Source organism: Capsella rubella, unplaced genomic scaffold (genome assembly GCF_000375325.1).
Source record: "Capsella rubella cultivar Monte Gargano unplaced genomic scaffold, Caprub1_0 scaffold_6, whole genome shotgun sequence".
Classification (NCBI taxonomy): domain Eukaryota; kingdom Viridiplantae; phylum Streptophyta; class Magnoliopsida; order Brassicales; family Brassicaceae; genus Capsella; species Capsella rubella.
In genome coordinates, this window is record NW_006238918.1 from 4,755,103 (window position 1) to 4,775,299 (window position 20,197).

The window sequence follows — 20,197 nt, forward strand, 5'->3', positions numbered from 1 at the left end:
ACACATCACAAGCAAAGTAGATCTTCATAATCCATAGAAATGGTTATATCATCTGAGGGATGCAAAGTAAATGTACAAAACGAGACATAAACACAATAAATCAAAAGTCTAATTACCAAAAAATCCAACACAAGTAAACAACTAACGCATTTTACTTATAACAAAGGTAAACCACGACATGGTTCAACTTAGTCGGCAAGCACATTCTACACGCACTTCCAAGCTCAAGCTAATAGGGCAACATTAAATAACAGAGCAAAACAGAAAATCTGAATACATATAATATTCAGCCAAAAAAAGATTCTGAAATATATGATTTGCGTCTCAACCGTGCATCCTGTTTGGGAGATTTGCGTCACATAATGTGATGTGCTCCTCTAGATTTAGAAAAGCAAACGTGTTTCTTGTCATTGTCTGCTTCCTATACAAGAGTTAAATCCTGCAGTGGAATATAAGAAGAAAATTTTCAGGACAAAAACCCAAGGGAACAAAGTTTAAAATCTCAAACTCAGAAATAATATTTTAACTCATATCCTACAAGAAGATGAAAGGGATTTGAACACAAAATGTCTCATCAACGTTTGCCAAAACCAACTCCTGCTTTCCTTTTTTGTCGTGCTTGTACTCTTTCAGGGCTTGGCAGTCCAGTTTTTTCTTCGTACTTCTTTTCTAGGGCCTATAGTACAATACTTGTCAGGAATTTGTAGAGTTACAATGATAACAAACCTTTTCAGACAATGGACTACTTAACATAAAGATGTTCACCAAATTCACTACTTAGATACAAAAGGTGATTTATCCACCAAATTTAACTGGTGGTTATTGTAGCTTTAGACTCTGTACTGGTACAGGTTTACTGACCTCTAGCTCTTCTCGAATGCTATCAAGAACTTCATCTGTCATTCTGTCAAAGAAGAGAACTCCCTGTAATTGACAGATTGTTCCATCAGACCGAAACGAAAGCTTGGAAGTGATACTCAAATACAGCAGTACCAAAAACCTCAATGAAAACAAGTAAAAGTGCATGCCCAATTGCATGATAACAAATGTAAAACAAAAGATAAGGCCAAGTGTTAATGAGGTCACTTTACAGTGTCAAAACATCAAAATATATCAGCTTTTCCTCTGGTTCTTCCAGTTGTATATATACATAAATGTACTTTCATTGCTATTTAATCAAGCATAGAAATCAAAATGAAAGTGGAGAAAGAACCTCCAGATGGTCGTATTCGTGCTGAAAGATTCGTGCTGGTAAACGTGATAGACTGATTGAAAATTTTGCACCAGTAATGTCCCTTGCATCAATCTTGACAGATTGTGGTCGCTGAAAGCAAAACAACCAATAAACACGGATTTCCAAGAAAACAATGAGCAATACGATTAAGCAATGAATTGGAACAACAAATTTGGTGCAAAGGTAATTTAGTTGAGAAAGGGTGGACATACAACTACTTCAGCATAAATTCCCGGGAATGATAGGCACCCTTCATCAAAGGGTACTAATTTATCGGAATATTTATTGATTTTTGGATTAACAAGAACAATTTCTTCTCCTTCACCAGGCTCCCCAGCTGGATTAAACACCATGAGTTGAACATTGAGGCCTACTTGAGGTGCTGAGAGCCCAATGCCATCCGTTCTGTTCAATAGCATGTAATCACAGTATCATTCTGTGTTTATTATGCACTAAGTAACTTGCCTTCTAATTCAAAAAAAATGTAAACATTATATACACATAAAGTATTCAGATAACAATTACACATTTATATATTCATAAACCAAAAATAAATTAACAACAAAATATTCATATAATAGTTTTAAGTTGTACAAGACATATGAATCCTCTTGCATTAAAAATGGCAGAAAAATTAAGTCGGATGCTACTAAGTTCGATACTGGGACTTACTTGTACATAATATCAAACATAGCATCAACCAAGTTCTTCAAATTCTCGTCAAAAACACCAATCCTCTTGTTTTTAGCCCGTAGTATAGGATCCGGATACTCAACAATCTTCAATGGCGTCTCAAATTCAAGATCAGAAGCTTCAAAATCCCAAAAACAAACGTAAATCAATCCCAAAATGTAGAAAATACCATCATCCATAAAAACAAAGAGTATAAATAATAGATAGAGAATTTACCCGAAGCTACTTCATCTTCTTTGCGCGGGACGCGTTTTACTGCAGCTCGAACCGGTGATGTCAAAGGTGTGCTCCTGTTCACGGCGGAGGAAAACATTCCGGTGGATTTGAGGAGACCATGACCGGCGGTTAAAGTAGAATCTCGACGAGATAAAGCCGGTAGGAGTAAGCGAGAGAGTGGTGGAGCTCGGAGGAAGCAGTTACAGACCGCCATGCCTAGGAGAGGAAGAGTAGTTTGAGACTTTGAGCTAAAACTAAAGCGAATTTGAGTGGAGAGTAGTAAAAAGATTGGGTAGAAGAATCGTGTCTGTAATTTAAAATGAAATCCGAAATATTGCTATATTACAGGGATGAATTTGAAAATACAGATAAATAATATACCGCATTGATAAATATTCTATTATTAGAGTTTCTGCTGTGAGAGGGAGAGAAAGAGAGAGGGAGAGAGACATTGTCTCTTCGAAACTCGCGGCTTGCTTCTGCATACAACAGATACCTTCTTTGGAGCTTCTTCGAAAGGTAAACAAACTCTCACACCATTCATCAATTTCAAATCCTGTATCTTCCTTTTTCTCAAAACATCTCTGGTATGTTCCTTTGAATCTCGATCGATCGTTACTTAGAGTATATCAATAGATCGATTCATTTGATTCGTCGATTCGTACGTTGAGCTCACTGTCTTATTGAACTGAGCTGTATTCAAGGATTTGATCGGAGTTGGTTGAAATTTTGTGTTGGTGATTGTTTGAAATATAAACGTGTTGTTGATCTGATCGTGTTTATAAATCTGATTTGTGGTGCAGACAGATTTGAATAAAGCTTTTTCTTTTTGGTGGTGCTTTGGAAAATATAGGAATAGCTAAAGGAAAATGGGGCTTAATTTCACGAAGTTGTTCAGCCGGCTTTTTGCCAAGAAAGAAATGAGGATTCTGATGGTAGGTCTTGATGCTGCTGGTAAGACTACTATCCTGTACAAGCTGAAGCTTGGCGAAATCGTTACCACCATCCCTACCATCGGTAAGTTTCACGAATCACAGTGTTTCTCAATTTGTATTTAGATCTTTCTCTTTTTGTGTTTCTTTACTTTTATGTCTCTGTGGATTTTTATTTTTTTAATTCTCTCCTGCTCCCCCTACGGTTTACCTGTTCATCCATGTTTTGATTCTCAAATTTTGATGTTGAAGAGGTTTTTGTTTCCAGGATTCAATGTGGAGACTGTTGAATACAAGAACATCAGCTTCACTGTTTGGGATGTTGGGGGTCAGGACAAGGTATACATTTTGAATTCTTGCCTAGAACATAGTGTAGTGTCCTCATAATTCAAGTACTGATATTTTGTGTTACCTGGTTGTATGTATCATGAAACACCTGGTTTTTTTAATTAACGCGTCCATTATCTATGAGTGTTTTTTTTTTTTTTTTTCTGGTTATTTGACATTATGAAAATAACTTCCTTGAAAAATAGATTCGTCCTCTGTGGAGGCACTACTTCCAGAACACTCAAGGTCTTATATTCGTCGTTGATAGCAACGACAGGGACCGAGTTGTGGAGGCGAGGGATGAGTTACATCGCATGTTAAATGAGGTTAGCTTTCTATCTGGTGTTCTCTTGTATCACAGTAAGACGCGAACACCTTTCTATAGTCTGATTAAACCTTGTTTGCAGGATGAGCTGAGGGATGCTGTCCTTCTTGTGTTTGCAAACAAACAAGATCTTCCCAATGCAATGAATGCTGCTGAAATAACTGACAAGCTTGGTCTTCACTCTCTTCGCCAACGCCATTGGTAAAGTTATCTTCTTTCTCGAACTCTGTCCTTAATGTGGTTAGGTTGATCACACTGTGTGGTGGAATTTACCTTATGTTTTTCCTTTTAACAGGTATATTCAAAGCACTTGTGCCACATCTGGAGAAGGTCTATATGAAGGCCTTGATTGGCTCTCCAACAATATTGCTGGCAAGGTATATAACTAATTACTGCTTTTTGTAAAACTAAATATAGAGTAAAAAGGAACACTCTTTTCAAAGTATTGATGCCCTTAAATAACAGCCTTAGAGGTTTTAGGTTGTATGCAATCATAACCGGGTAGTTTGTTAGATTGAGGGATAGAACTCTCTTAGTTGAGTCACCAAACGGTTGCAAACCCCATGGCTGAAGAAGCCCCTGCTTTATGTCTTGAGATCACGGATGTTTCAGCTATGTTTATGTTCTTACTTGAAACCCACCGTTTCAAACTCTAGCAATGATTATATATTTATGTACTGTATGTGCTATAATCTTTGCCGGTGAGATATGATTCATGAATATTGATCAAACCTTAATTTTGATTGAGTAGGCATGATGAAGCTGCTGGAATACATTTTGCACTTGGAAGAGACCATTAGTCATTGTGGAGCAGAAAGAATGAAGAAGAAAGAAGTATTATGTCTGATTTTACAACAGTTTATAGTATATTAGTATCCGTTGATGTTTGCGTCGTTGTGTGTGCGTGTAGTTTTCTAAACCAACCTCAACTTTTTTACTTGTTAAAAACGAATTTGTGATAGTTCTCGCTTTTACCGTTTTATTTGTAATTGTAACTAAGCTTATGAAAATGCTCTTCGTAAAGCAGTAGCTATGTCATATGTTACCTTTTTCCGTATAGAATGTCACAACGTATTCTCTCAGTTTTTAGAACGCTTAATAAGCACAAAGCGCATGATTTTGCATACGTTAGTTTAAAGTCCCACATCGTAAACAGACAGAGAAAGACAGCGAACTCAAGTCATATATAATAGCTCTGGGCAAAATATTCGTTAGATTCGCTTCGCTTCGATATTCGTTTCGATTTGATTCGAAAAATTCAAATATCTATAGGATATTAAATCAAAGCAAATATGAAAATGTAGTATTCGTAAAAACCGAAGCAAATAACAAATATTGATTTTCTTAGTGTCGAATATCCGCTTCGCTTCGTATTTATATATATATATATATATAAATATAAATTATTATATAATATATATAATATGTGTATTTATATATTTGGGTATATATCTTATAGGCTTATAATTTAAATTATTATATTTTGGCCCGTTGGATTTTTTTGCTAAATGTTGTTCTTAAGCAAATAAAACTTTATTAGAAAAATCAGTATTAAAAATAAAATGTGAGAATTCTATGGACGGTAGTTACATTTTCTTCTTATTTTGAAAATATGTCAAACAGAACTTCCAATATCTCATATTTTGCACTTTATATTTATGTACTATATGTTTTTAGTTTAAAAAAAAATTAGATGGATCGAAGCGAAGCAAGTAACTCGCAAATATTACGAAAAATATTCGAATATTCGAAGTTCCATATACTCGAAAATTTACGAATCGAAGCAAATAGCAAAATCAACTATTCGGTCGAGGTGAAGCAAATTACAAATATTACAAATTTTTCTGAATATTCGCTTCGTGCCCAGTGCTAATATATAACATGGAGAGAGCCTTCGTCTGCAAATTACGGAGCCGTGCGATAAGCACATAGCGAACTATTCTTTCGCCTTTTACTAAAGAATACCGTGTGCTTGTCGTCCTGAGCGGCATACGCCTATTTTTGGAGGGTTGTCTCTTATTGAGATCAGCTCCATCAAAATATAAACTTAAAATTTATAATTAAATTTAATATACTCTTCGATTAATTGATAAACCTATATAACTTGTTAGCGGTGGTGTCTCCACAGTAAACTACTTATGACTAATTTTTTCGTGAAAGTGTGAGCTTACAGTTTAATACTTACACTAGTCCCACATCGGAGAGTATTTGTGAAACAAATCCAACGTCTTGCTTTAAATGGGACTCGCAAACTTTAAAACAAAGCATACCTTTCTCGGCCTTTTGGCTAAGATCAAGTGTAGTATCTGTTCTTATCAGTTTAATATCTGATATGTGGATCATCGATCCACTCGATATTAACTCAATTTTTTTTGGGAGTGAGCCGTCGAAATAGCTTGCTATTTGTGCTCACGTTCATCGCCCATGCGTTGCACTATCGCAAGGGCTTGGCGTATCCCACCAATCACAGTGTTAAAAGTTATAGTTAACCATTTTAGAATGTGGTTTCTTCCTCTGTATTACATCGAGTTATGTCTATAATCACCCAGCTCGTAAACGCATTAAAAATCTTGTGGTTTCCTCTGCATTACATCGAGTTATGTTTACTATAATCGCTGGAGAAAGTAAATTAGTTATGGGTTCATAAACCGCTTATAGAACCGGAGCCAATAAACTACACATGAGGGATTACTATGGTCAAGTACACAACCAAGAGTTTTGGGAAAATATAAGAACCAATATGGTGATTCTCGCATTTGGAAGAAGCTCTACAAAGCATTAGCAAATCCATGGTGAGCCGCAACTTTTCTTTGTCATCTTTTGCGGATGCGAAAACTTTAACGAGCTCAAGACATGACAATTGATCCAAGAAACGCTTCATTTGGTCCAGCTATTTGATACTTCCTTCTTACTCTGTTAGTTTTAGGACCTTCACAGGGCATGAAGATAAACGAGAACATCCTAACAGGATTATCATGACGCAAGAAACCCTGAAGAAAGAGGAATGTTTATTAGGAATTGTATATTGCGTTTGGCCAGCAATTTTTTTCGGGTGTTGAATCATATCTTGATGACAAGTGTGTAAAGTTGGAGCTCTCTTCAGCAGAGATGGTAGAGACGAAACAGATGAACAGAAGTCCACTTTAGATGTAATAGTTAAATGAAAGAGGTTTTCGAAACACAGGCATTACTTCATGGAAGATCCCAAAAATCTGATATATAAATGTAATGTAATGTTTGGATCAAAATTTAGAAAAAAAAAACATTTCATAGAGTAATCATTACAGAGAGAAGAAAATCATATACTTGGAACAAATCATAAACAAGGGAGTCAAGATTAACAACTGGATACTGAAGCTGAACAAAATCAGAGTATTCCAACTAGACAAGATTTGGATTATCAAAACTCATGCTCCCCAACTCAACACTATAACCGATACATCAAATGGTAAGTCTCTTAAGGGTCGGACAGGAGATGTGGGAACATTTCCAAAGTTCCCATTTTCCTTATCGGAGAAACATCATATTATTACACTAGCTACGAGGACAAATTCCACAGTTTAGTTAAGTTCGAGAAGACGTGCGATCCAAAACTAGTTCGGACGTGGTCAGCTAGTAGTCAAGAGATAACAAATATTTAAATATCCGTTAAAATTTTGAGTGTGTCAGTCCTGATTTTGTTTTTGTTTCTGTTCGGCATTATAAGTTCAAAACTGAATTCTAATATATAGATATAATGTAACTGATCTGACTTTGGATAGGCCATAAATGAAAAACATGGAAGAGTCAGAAAGATTACAGAACAAATGAAGGAACTTTTGTTTTTCATGTTTTAGAGAATGGACACACAATTATAAATGATTTCTGTGTGTGTGTATCCATCTATTATCTATTACAGACGCACTTACTACTAGATCAATCAAAAGAGTTTTTGCTACCTTTTTTCTTCTTCTGTACTGCAACACACCACTTATCGTCTCTCAAAAGCTTTCGGGGTTCAGCAGACATGAACTCACCGCATGGTTTTTGTGTTGCTTTTGGAATCTAGTCATCAGCTGGATCTTGTGGAGATTCTTCAGCACTACGTTTGATTGTGATGACTGGGCATTCTGCATGCTTCACACAAAATTCACTCACGGTTCCAACAAATACCCTGTCCAATAGAAACAAGTATGAATTGATTACACAATAGTCTGTGATTTTAAGCTCAACCAAGTGCACATGATACAACAGTATAAAGTCTAAAGCATAGGCAGTGTTTGATGCATATGATAACACCTAGTAAAATCAATTGCAAAGCTATAGGATGTTTCATGTCCATGAGGTACGTATAAGTCATATGCTTCAAACAGGATGCGAGTAATCTAATAAGATAACTCAATCTTGATCTGTATTTTTCCCAAAACCAATAAGTCATCAATAGAAACTTTAAAATCCCTTTATTGGCATTTCAAACTAAAACCATGGTCCTGGGTGGTGAGATATCATGCCAAAGATTACTGATAGGGGTCTAACGATAAAGCAATGATAAGTCTACTCGAGGTATGTGTGAGAACTGTACATACTTTTGGAAAGGGCCGAGACCACGACTTCCCACAACCAGAAAATCTGGCCTGAGCCGCCTCACTTCATGGCATATAACTTCTGTGGGATCACCTTTCCTGATCCAGGCTTCGCATCCAACCTACAAGTTCAACAACTTACATGTTATTACAAAAGGTTTTATGAGATGATGATACAAGTGAGGGGCATTAAGACAGATAATGAAACTATGAAAGAGTTAAAAAGAGTCATTTACCCCAATCTCATGACATTTTTTAACGAAAAACTCAAGAAGGTGAAGTCCTTTAGCCTTGTTACGCTCTCTCATTTGTCGGAAATCATCAGGAGATGCATATATGCTGTCCATGTCATCAAAACCTGATCCCCCCATTCATGGTCCAAACGATTAAGATCACCTCTTCTGTAATATTTCTTAGCAAATCCAAAACAAAATCAACTACTCACTAAGTTTTATTAGATTCACAAAACCACTTATAAGTCCCTTTTAAAACAGCTAAAGCACAGCTAAATACCTAGCATCAAGCCTTAAGAACATACAGAAACACCAAATTTAGCCTATTGTGAAATACTCAAGACCTTAAAGAGATAGAGACTCAAATTCAAGTATCAAGAGGTTCGAAATAGACGATCGAAAGAGAGAAAGAGGGAAAGAAGAAAACCATCTTCGTCCTGAACTTGAACGTGGAGCAAGAGAAGCTTGAAGCCAGAGGTATTGGACCGAACGATCTTCTTCAGTGTCCACTCGAACGCCTTTTTGCTGCTAATTGACGCGTGCGGATAGCCTTTGAGCGTAGACTCGTTCACTGCCACCATCACTCGAGTAGGCTCGCTCTCCATCTCTGCACTCAAACTCCTTCTCTCTCGATCGTTTTCTTAAGGCGGGGAAGAGGGAATGAGCGAACTGAAAACAACTCTCTCAGGCACAAGCAAGGTGGAAAGGGTATTGTGCACGGACGGTGCACATTAGAGCACGATATCGTAATAATTTTGGGTGACAACTAAAATGCGCACGGTCGGTTACTTGCAGACCTTTGTTAGTGGGTCTCGTATTTAGCCCAACAATTAAATCTATTTATGACAGGGCCCATTAAAATATATCCATCATATGTTGGATTACTCAGTTTGTTGATTTAAAACAAAAATATAAATTAGTAAAGGGATTTAAGTATTTAATAAATACGATTAGAGCCATTTAAAATTTAAAATAGTGATTCATGAAAATAAGTGTTACGATTACTAAATTTCCAATATGAGTATATGAGAATATAATTTGATATAGAATCACATACAAAGAAATGAAAGCTTTGTAACATAATTTTTTTAAGAAATCATCAATGAGATTTCATGTTTTCAAATCTAACAATAACCACCTATTCCAATTGATTATGTTTTTTTCACATCTAGTATCATGAATCAAAACTTAAACGTTAGGAACTTTGGAGCCTCTCTAAAAATGCGAAATACTACTTCTAAGTTGTAACTACTGCCCGAAACGTATCTATGCGAATGCTCTCACTAACGAAAAACTATCATAGGATAGGACACATACACTAAAGAAAAATTCACATTATATATATATAATTATTGGAATATAACTAAGTTTCCTACAAATTTTAGTCATTGGATTCCAGTGAAGGAGACTCTACCAAATCCAAGATGACCAATCTGATACAACTCTAACCACACTCTCTCGGCTTCAACTCTTGCACTTATTCTCGACTCATCATCATGAACATGATCCCCTCCTTTAAACGACGCCGTTTTATCCCCATCTTCCTCCCTTTTCTCCTTCGTCAAACTCCCGTCTCTCTCTACCACAAACCGGTGATCATCATAATCTCCGCCGCCATAACATCCTCCGCCACCACCGCAGCCGCATTTCTCCTCCCCCTCCGTTGTCTCAAACCGGAGGTGATGCTTGTTATTATTATTATGATGAAACTCATGATCTCCACCACCATTGATATTTCCGCGACGTTGTCTTCTGTTAAGCAGATTCATCCGCTTCTTCCTGTTCTTCCGTCCGCCGCCTAGACATCGTCTTCCGATCATCCAGGGGACCTTGACGAAAGTAAGAGTAAGAAGGTTTATGATCGCACATGGACAGCAACAAAGCGCTACACAGTCAGCAATCGCCGCCGCCGCCCACGAGCGGCATCTCTTGCCGGAGCATTTGGTTTCTTCGTCGCCGTGGGAGTGGTGGTGGTTGTAATGCCGTCGTCGAGGGTTCTCTTCGTAGACGGCGTCGTTTCGACAGTGGGTCCCGCCGTGGCTTCTACGTGAAACCCGATGCGGGTTTGCCTCCATCGAAAACAATATCTAAGCTAAGAAATGATAATAACAGAGAAACCAAAAAAAGAAAGAAAGAGTTTAGTCACTACACTGTATTATGTATATATATGTCGTATACGAGAGAGAGAAGATGAATATATGTAATTAAAATTTATGGATCAAAGTTTGAAAAAAAAGGTTTTGCTTACAAGTTGATACGTATAGGAAATAGTAAAAATAATTTAGAAAAAAAAAAACAGAGAGATGTAGGAAACAACAACTCGAGATTTTCCATGCACTTTCACTTAATGACCCCAGACTGTTCAGGTTTTTTATTATTTAAGATTCATTACTCCCCTACTCTCTCCTTGATGCGCGTGTAAAACACGACGCAACCCCAGCTCATCTTTAATCTTGAGAACTCTTTTACGTATACAAAAGTCAAATGACTATGGTTTAGACCGTTTGGTGACTTTGGTCCAATGACTATGGTGTCGAAATTTTAGTAGCGCGTGGGAACGGATCTACATTAGTGTTAATTTTTTTGTGCGATTAATTATTAGTATTACCATCGGAAATATTAAAAGTTTTTGAAAGATTTAAAAAAGAGTTTATCTAGGGATATGTAATGAATTTAATGGTTCTATTTTTGGTGTAGCCTCGTAGACTAATTTATTTGATTAATCTTAGTTTTAAGCAAGGTTCAAAAAGTTGTATTGGAATTAGCATTTTCTTTTCATGTTGAATGATTAAAAAATGGTCATTTATAAACGAAATATTTATTACTAGTATATAAAAAAAAAATTGTACTTTGAACTTTAAGATAAAGCGAAATTTGAAGTAAAGGAGATAGTTGTACCAACAGAAAATTTATGGTGATTAATATTATAAAATGATAAATTGATAAGAAACTATATAAAGATTAATGTGATAACGTGGATGGGTTAGTGGGAAGGATTCTCTTTCACGTGGATTGCCGGGTCTTCTTATGGCTCAATTACGTGGACCGTAATTAAATAATACGATTTATACAACAGATTGTATTATGCATTTACACTTTAGTCCACCTACTTAACTTATGAAACAATTGTATAATCGATATATATATACCCCTATCTATCTATCTATCAATATATATAATAATAGTCCTAGAAAGTCTAATAGGAATCTCCCCGCAATAATTTTCGGTAAACGCTACTAATATACTATTAGTTTGAACGACTACTTATTAATTTGCTATATATTGATGATCATGATTTATGAATATGCTACTTTGTATTTAGATGTTGCTTTTGACTCCTGCAAAGGTTGTATAGAGTTATTATATCTTTCTGCTTCATCTTTACGAAAGTGAAAATCGTGATCGAATATTATCAAATAAATTCTAGTTATGTACCATGTGTTTTATAAACCTTCGTGTTTAATTAGCTCCTTTTTTGTGTGTGTTTAGAGATTCGAACCAAAAAAAATTTGATTTTTTTCTTCCATTTTTATCGGAATGGGACCTATAGTACTATTGTCCCTTTTCACTTGTATAAGGTTAAAAAAGTGCAAAATGGTGGGTAAAATTGTTTTTTTTTTAAATAGTAATTTGGATGTATATATAAACAATACTGATACATACTCGCACATGTACCCTTTATATGTGTATATTTCGATCGATATCATTATTAGAAGCTCAACTTCATTATCCATGGAAATTTTCATAAGAAAAGATATAACTAAAATTTAATCAAGAAATAGATTAATATATGTTTGTATTCTCCAATGTGTTAGTCCCAAATGACACACATGCAACCTAAAAATAAGGCTATAATAAAATAAACTCTTCGGATCGGAGATGTAAAACAACGATGAGCTCTATTGCTAAGACCATAATCGAAATATATTAGGAGTTATAGAAATGAGACCCCAATCGAAGATAATGTCATATGCATGAGATATGTAAAGATGGTTAATGGATTACCTTGGAGAATTCCTTATTTTGCTTTTATTTCTTTCCGGTAATATGTATAACTATATATGTATGCATATATATATATATAGAGAGAGAGAGAGAGAGAGAGAAATGTAACAAAGGATCAAACGAAATACAGTTTCCTTTGCTGTGTTGTGTATTGTAGTAATCTTAAGATATGATATGTGAATTTTGGTTTGGTATGTTGGATATGGAAAAGGACCGAGAAGGAGAAGAAGGAGAAGAATAATTAAGGAGAGGATTAAGAAAGATGATTCCGTCTAGCAAATGCTTTATTTATACTTCTATTGCTTTCTCTCTCTCTCTTCTTCTATGCGTATATATATATATATATATATATATATATATATATAACTCTATCAGAGAGATACACATATTCAGGGGTACGGAACTTAATTAACTACGTTAATTATAATTACATTTTTTAGTAGCTGAGTAAAAAGCTCTATTTGAATGAGTTAAACAGAAAAAAAATATTTTTACGAAATATGCTCATATACTCATATATATAGAGGAATTGTTTGCATATACCTTCACTGTTAATATCCGTCTTACAATTGTAGAAACTTAGGCTAACCAAACTTTACGACCAGATTATTCGTTATACATATTAGCTTTGATTATTTATTAGTGGGTTATACCACGAGGGAAATACAGAATCAAATTAAAAGCCGAGAAATGTGAGATATGTTCAGAGATTCAGTGATTCACGATAATTGTAATCAAATAAATTTAATTGTCTACGTAGGTGCAAATTATTAGTAGTAGATTACAACGAGTCAACGACAAATACAATGGGCACTTAATTCTGAAACAAAATAATGATTTCCGAAGCAACTAATTTGTATTATTGATCGTATATATATTCAGTTATATGTAATACCATATGATAATCTATATATTAATGTGTGAGGGTGGCTAAATATTTTTCAATGATACGATGATGGAACTATGACTGGATATAGTATTTCAATCAAAAGTATATATCATACCGATCATAAGAATATTCGTGTTTGCGCATTAAGATATACTAATATTGTAATTCGATGTTATGTACGTGTACAATATATATATATATATATATATATATAGAAATAAGAGTTCTATTTTTAGGTATGTACGTAATAATTTTTAAGCCTAAAGGAACGAAATTACAGTGTTTTTAGGTATTGGTGTGACGATCTCTATACAGGCGTTCTCGAGGAAACCCTTAGCTTTATGAACAGTTGGTAAATTATCGTAATCCAATTATTTTCTTCTTGATCTGTTACATTACCATGACTTTGGCTACTCCTAAAAAATATATAATGTATGTACTTTTCGACGATGTTATGACTGTGAACTGAAACTAGTACTGCGAGAAAAAGTGTGGGAATCAGACATGCATTGCGTGTAACTTCTTAAAACCGATTCTCTAGCTAGTTGCTTTACAAACAAACAATTATATTATGATCCGATTCGAATATACTCTAGGAATCAAAATTTTAGCATATAATTAATGTCATATCTTGTAAGTAGTAATTCAGTTAGCATATAATGGCCTCGAAACCCTCGAGAACATGAGGGTTGAAAATTGAACTATACCAATACATTTTTAAACTCTAGTGCTATAGACGATATAGTTAGGCCGGGGTCGACACTTTCATGCATCTATTCAAAATTATGAATGTTTGATTTTTTTTTTAACGTTTAACTCAATAAGAAAAAGGAAAACAGACTTTCCATCGGAATAGTAGTATTATGTGTCACTACCAATCTACCATAGTTTAGGAGAATGTAAATAAATTCAAGGTAAAACAACAAACATAAATATTGTGTTAAACCGCTTTTTAAATACAAGTATTTTTCTTCATACTATTAAAGTTAAACACTACATATACTCACAGTTTAGCTAACTTCACTTTCACATACTAACTGTAATATGTAAACCGGTTCGATCGAGTTGTGAGTAAGTATGAAACCATGCACTTTGACATAGTTGTAATTTGAAACCATTCCATTAACAACAAATGTTTGTACGAATTTATAGGAAATATCGGAGCTTGGTGTTTGATGAGTCCCGAAGACAGAGAGAATCAAATCATGGGAACTCGTCCCAATTTATGTTGCTTTCCATGCAATTTCACAATAATTAATTTTTCTAGTTGTATCTTTCTCTTTTAACACTAAATAAATAAATAAAGAAATATATACCCAAATTAGTACTAGTATATAATCATGGATCATTTAATTTAGTTGAGTGAGTTATAAGCAAATCTGAACATTTCATTACTAAATTTGTGCCCAAAAGTATCCTAAAGTATGCACTTAATAATTAGGTTGCGTTAAATGATGGATATATAAAGTACAACGGTAACAGTGCCATGAAAATGATATACTACGAAGTTTATAGTACAGTACATTAAAGTTTCTACATTTCAGTGATGCATTTAGGAGCTGAGTTATTGCAGAGTTGGTATGTGTTCGTATACTATTGTATAGGATCACAACTTTATCTGTTTATTAAGTCAGCATATATTAAAAGCGTTAATTTATGTTTTATACTAGCTAGTAGTATTTTTCTTCGTGTGATTTTCCGTGCGTAAGAACTTTAAAAGAGCAGCGTCGTTCACGCCTATACCTCTCTGGTGCTGCCTTTGGCGTGACTTTGTCTTCAAACAAAAACACTTTGCACGTGCATTCGACTCTCAGATCACCACGTCCGCAACTGAGAGATGCTCTCTCTTTTTTCTCTTTTTTTACATATATATATTATAGAGTTAAGATATGGGAGAAGAACAAAAGAAGAGTGTACTAAAAACTCGGTTCGCCGCCTGGCTGCACACAGCATCAGTAGTCTTCGTCATGTTAATCATTCGTTCTGCTGTTTTTTTTTTCTTCTTCTTTTGTAGTTGTAACTCGAACCAGTTACACGTGTTAGATATACTGTACTGATCACTGGCTCGAACCGATTGCTTGTTGGATGAACCGGTTGCGTGTTGGATAAACTTATTTTAATGTTGAGTTTATCAGAAAAAGGAAAAAAAAATTAAGTTTCGTTGAATCAATAACAGAATAAAAAAATAGCAAAACCTATAAAGAATCAATATAATTATGAATAAGGGACTTATTTTGATAGGTTTTGCCATTCTTTCAAAAATAATTTAAAATTGTTATTTTCTTGTATACAAAAACACAAATTTACACATGATATTTGGCTTGTTATTTTCTTATATACAAAAACATGTGTTTTACAAAAAACATTTCTCAAATGTTTAGTGTTTTAAATTTTGAAAAATGGCAAATTTGTAAGAAAATTGAGAAAATGGCAGTTTTAAAAAATGGTTGGGAAAAAATAGTACTTTAGACAATAATTCCAACCTAAAAATGCCATCAAAATAAGTCCCTTATTCATAATTGATTCATCAACAACAGAATAAAAATCAACAATATAAAAAATGCAGAATCATAAAAAAGATTGTCATCATGCACCGGCCGGAACCAAATTTACGTATTGTTGAATTTGTCTTTATTTGCTTGTAAGTGACTTTATCCAAAATAGGGAAAGAAAAGAGAGAGACACTTTGAGATTTTTTATTTATTTATTAATTTATAAACATTTCAACGAACACCAACTCTACACCGCTCTTTACAACAACCCTCCATCCACACCATAAACTACATTCGTACAATAACAATAATGATGATCATTTTTTTTATTTTGTCAATAATGATTATCATTACTATAAGAAAAAATAAATAAATGAAACTTGTAAAAGATAATATTAAAAAAAGAAGTAAAGAATAAGAGCATACATCACAACCATAGCTTAGAACTACTCCGTTTAGATTTTTATTTAGTTTTATTTTGTCGTATCTACCTAACTCTCGTGATAGCAACTTCGTAGAGTTCTTGACATAAGATCTAGTAGCTTTTTATCTGATATTTGTAAATCAGAAGGAGAGGCTTCTTCCTCTGCGTCTGAATCGCTGCTGCTATCGCAAATCTTTTCGATTTGGACACCAATATCTTTAGCAAGTTTCTCAGCACCATCTCTAGAGAGAATGTTGTCGAAGCAAATGTATCTACCAAACGCGGTTTTGTTACCCAAACCTTCCCACAGACATACGTGAGCTTTAGCCAGCCTATTCACATCCATTGTCGCTAATAATCCGTGGCTGTACATCTCTTTTGCTCCTGCCATTTTTTTTTGCAAACAAAATTGTAAATATATATAAAAGTCAACAACTAATTAGCTGTCTTTGTTGGCTCTTTATATATCGAATGGACCACCACCCGTGACCCGTGAACTATGTACACATATGCTAATAATAATACTATGTGTTTGCAACTTTATATAATAACATTAGTGTTTTTGGACGGTTGCTTAAATATATATATGGTTCGTTTTGATATACCTTTGAGATAAGCCAAGGTTGAAGTGGAGTTACGGTTGAAGAAGTCAGGACCAGTTACAAGAGCAGGACATATAGTTGCAAGCTTTAATCCTTTTGAATCTGCGATTCTCCACGCGGCTTTCTCAGCTTTCAGTTTTCCAAGTGCATACCAAAGCTGTAGAATTAGTGTACGTAAAGGGTGTTAATCATTTTGAATCCAGCTAGAGCTAGATTAAATACGAAGAGATGAAAACATTATGATTTTATTTTAGTTACCTTATTATCGACACAGAGTTGTTCATCGCTCCAGCTCTCCTCGTTGATAACAGAGTGATTAAGATTGTTAAAGGAACTGTTCTGCAAAGCACATGCTAAGAGAGATGATGTGAAGACACATTTTCTCACTGAAGCTGTTCTCGTGCACGCTTCGATTACACTCTCGCTCACTTTTGCTTCTAATTCCGCCATCGATTTCTGCAAAAATAAACATTAAAGATGTTAATGGATATACTTCTTAAACCATAAGATAATTTTTTATTTAGAACTAGCAACTGTGACAGATCGTAAAATGATATATAAATATCTATATGTATCCCTATGCATTGGTTTTAAACAAAATGATAGTTATTGGTTTGTTTGTTTATGTCATTGATCTCATGGTGACCTGTTTCTAAGGAAACAGAATTGTAGGTACGCAGGCGTTTCAATGAATTGGGGCCATATAAAGGGGTACGTATGGCCATACAATTCACATCGTAATCAGACACTTAGACAAACCATTTTCTAGATAGCTGTCCTTATCAGTCGGTAGACAAGCTTCCTATGGTAGTTCACAGTTACTCTCATGAATAAACATATCAATCAATCTAGTAGTGTAGAAGCTTTTCATAATGTTAATTAAAATACTACTACTGTATATGACTTTCTTGTGAGATCAGGTGGTTGAGGATGAAATTTGTCAAATTGTCAACAAAAGAAAGAGAAATCACTCAACTAAAATAAATTGTTTTCTTTCTTTTCAATCTCTTTAAAAAGAGACAAATGTTGAAATTTCGACAATGCAAAGTTATCAACTCTATTTGTCATTTTTTTTGTTATGAAGTGCTACCAAATCTTCCAATGACACTTAGTTGAGGATGATTTACCTTTCAACGAAAAGAGAAAACAGAACACAAAGCAAGGAGACAGTAAAAGATACAAAATCTAGGTTTTTGAAAACATAAAAGAGCATTGAAATATATGGTTGAAAAAAATGTACGTGTCCAACAAACATTCAGAAAAAGTATATATGAAAGGAATGTGTGAAAATAAGTACCAACCTCAACTCGTAACCACTTTTTGATTAACGAAAAACAGAGCCAATAAAAAATGTGTTCTAGAAACGAAACCAGGGGACAAATCATCATCCCTCAAAGAATTTTTTTAAACAAATATTCTCTATAATTTGACACATATGACATAACGACGAAGCAGCTAGCCCATTCACATAATTCTCATTTTCACTTCACACCCTCTGACACGTATACGCCAACTTAACTGTGTTTACTTTTCAAAACCCTAATTTTTGTATAATGAATAATACTACTCAATAAATAGCAACACTATGCAGATTTTAGTACGTATTGGGACGTGACTAAAATAGCCATGTGCATTAGATGTAGTGTATGTCTTCGTACGTATTCATGATTATATACGTATATCCATCATTATGGCTCATAAACACATCGTCTAGAAAAGAGAGTAAGAACATGTCCAATGCAAGATGCTACCAAATTTCTTAGTCATAACAGGTAAAACAATAAATCAATAATGTTGTATTTAGCTAAGAAATATATCTTAGTTAAGAATTTTAAATATTGATTTTTAATGCAATGTGTAGGCATTTCATTGGTTTGAGTATTAGTAAAAAAAGAAGAAGAAAAGAATTTCATAACTTCAAAACTTTACCATTGGAGGTATATATTTCTTTTCATCTTCAAAAACTTCTTAACTTAAAAACTTGTACTTTTTGTAATGACAATATTGCTAAAGAAACTTGTTTACAACTATAGTATTGGAGATGGTAGGACGAAAAGGAAACATACCGAATATCCAGAGATTCCGGCCGGATCGATGAAAGCAGTGGTGTGGAAAACGCCAGCACAACCATCGAACGCTTTGATCAAACTCTCCATCTCTGTTAATCTTGACACTACTGACGTAATCCTGTTACCAAACGACGCCGTTTCAGCATCAGCTTCCATCTCACTCACTTTCTCTTTATCCTCTGCATTTTCATTAAAATATATATATATATATTAGATCCTCAAAAAGACTTGATTGGACTAGAAATTTTTGGACTAGAAATTTTAACTTATATATTTCATATACACCCAAAAAGAATAATATAAACAATAGTCAAAACTCAGATAAGTAACTCCAGAATCCAAGTATTAATTCGTTAAAAATATATATGTAGTACTCGTAATGTGTATATGAGTTTTCTCCGTTAATCTTGAATTAGCAAGAAAGGAAACTGAATCAGATAAATATTGATTCATTAATTCCCCAAAATAAAGGAGTAACCATTAAAAACAATTACCAGGACAATCAACGACGATCCGTACGGAGTATCCATGAACAAGGAGCCGTTTAACAATGGCACGACCAAGGTAAGAGACACCACCGGTAACACAAACCAATCTGTTCCCGGCGTCAGAATCCAGATCCATCGCATTTCTTGATTTGCCACCGCCACCACAGCCTCCGAACCCGTCGTCGTCTCTCCTCCTTTGCACAGCGGCGCACATGAAGTCCTTAAGCTCAGCCGAGAACGTCTCTGTCGCACGTACAATCCTCATAGCCGGAATAAGGAAAAAGAAGAAATCAAGAAATGAACGAGTTAGGATTGATTACTGTCTCCTTTGTTCACTGTCCTCTGAATCTTGTTTCGTTGGCTCTTTTAAGTTCAGAGAAGAAGGTAGATAGAGAGAGATACACAGAGGATTGAGAAAGGAGGAAGGAGTTATATATATAGAGAGAATGAGCAGAGAGGCCGTTACAAATCACGCGAGAAATGCTAAAAGAGTCTCTTGATATTTCGGAGAAAGACGACAAGTGTAACAGTTTACTTCAACTTTATCGGCTCGGCTTGGCTTTCTTTTATTTATCTACTTCTATATTATATGATCCCCATCCCATTTACTCTGTATTATTTCTCATATTACCAAAAACAATTTTATATATTTTTAACTGACATGTAACCGATTTGATCAAATAGAAAAGTTTTAACATCACCTATG

At 34.6% G+C, this 20,197-nt stretch overlaps 5 protein-coding genes and 2 non-coding genes across 9 annotated transcripts; 3 read left to right on the forward strand and 4 right to left on the reverse strand.

Moving 5' to 3' along the window:
- Positions 1–19: 19 nt before the first annotated feature.
- Positions 20–2,419, reverse strand: LOC17883980 (peptide deformylase 1B, chloroplastic/mitochondrial). Its single transcript, XM_006288371.2, has 7 exons — positions 2,144–2,419; positions 1,907–2,045; positions 1,447–1,639; positions 1,214–1,324; positions 862–924; positions 539–676; positions 20–439 (listed from the first exon to the last, which is right to left on the reverse strand). The coding sequence occupies exons 1-6, from the start codon at positions 2,355–2,357 to the stop codon at positions 575–577; spliced, it is 822 nt and encodes a 273-aa protein (XP_006288433.1). The 5' UTR covers positions 2,358–2,419; the 3' UTR covers positions 20–439; positions 539–574.
- Positions 2,420–2,546: 127 nt separating this feature from the next.
- Positions 2,547–4,789, forward strand: LOC17882694 (ADP-ribosylation factor 2-B). Of its 3 annotated transcripts, XM_006288693.2 has the most exons (7): positions 2,547–2,662; positions 2,997–3,160; positions 3,344–3,414; positions 3,609–3,728; positions 3,810–3,928; positions 4,023–4,104; positions 4,479–4,789. In XM_006288693.2, exons 2-7 carry the CDS (start codon positions 3,013–3,015, stop codon positions 4,482–4,484), a joined length of 546 nt encoding a protein of 181 aa, XP_006288755.1. In that variant the 5' UTR covers positions 2,547–2,662; positions 2,997–3,012; the 3' UTR covers positions 4,485–4,789. The 3 variants fall into 3 exon arrangements, with proteins under 3 accessions (XP_006288755.1, XP_023635842.1, XP_023635844.1); XM_023780074.1 differs by lacking the exon at positions 4,479–4,789 and having other exon boundaries at positions 4,023–4,116; XM_023780076.1 differs by lacking the exon at positions 4,479–4,789 and having other exon boundaries at positions 2,551–2,662; positions 2,947–3,160; positions 4,023–4,116.
- Positions 4,790–5,638: 849 nt separating this feature from the next.
- LOC111830269 lies at positions 5,639–5,753 on the forward strand. The gene has a single exon (XR_002833653.1). It is a non-coding gene; the product is annotated as a U5 spliceosomal RNA (small nuclear RNA).
- A 240-nt stretch (positions 5,754–5,993) lies between these two features.
- LOC111830295 lies at positions 5,994–6,188 on the forward strand. Its single transcript, XR_002833679.1, has one exon. It is a non-coding gene; the product is annotated as a U2 spliceosomal RNA (small nuclear RNA).
- Positions 6,189–7,459: 1,271 nt separating this feature from the next.
- LOC17882897 (universal stress protein A-like protein) lies at positions 7,460–9,216 on the reverse strand. Its single transcript, XM_006288710.2, has 4 exons — positions 8,950–9,216; positions 8,526–8,647; positions 8,293–8,411; positions 7,460–7,880 (listed from the first exon to the last, which is right to left on the reverse strand). Exons 1-4 carry the CDS (start codon positions 9,125–9,127, stop codon positions 7,772–7,774), a joined length of 528 nt encoding a protein of 175 aa, XP_006288772.1. The 5' UTR covers positions 9,128–9,216; the 3' UTR covers positions 7,460–7,771.
- Positions 9,217–9,841: 625 nt separating this feature from the next.
- LOC17884661 lies at positions 9,842–10,934 on the reverse strand. Its single transcript, XM_006286728.2, has one exon. The coding sequence runs from the start codon at positions 10,595–10,597 to the stop codon at positions 9,908–9,910; it is 690 nt and encodes a 229-aa protein (XP_006286790.1). The 5' UTR covers positions 10,598–10,934; the 3' UTR covers positions 9,842–9,907.
- Positions 10,935–16,278: 5,344 nt separating this feature from the next.
- On the reverse strand, positions 16,279–19,935 carry LOC17882192 (cinnamoyl-CoA reductase-like SNL6). The gene is made up of 5 exons (XM_006287916.2): positions 19,498–19,935; positions 19,001–19,182; positions 17,193–17,390; positions 16,938–17,091; positions 16,279–16,716 (listed from the first exon to the last, which is right to left on the reverse strand). Exons 1-5 carry the CDS (start codon positions 19,754–19,756, stop codon positions 16,400–16,402), a joined length of 1,110 nt encoding a protein of 369 aa, XP_006287978.1. The 5' UTR covers positions 19,757–19,935; the 3' UTR covers positions 16,279–16,399.
- Positions 19,936–20,197: the final 262 nt, after the last annotated feature.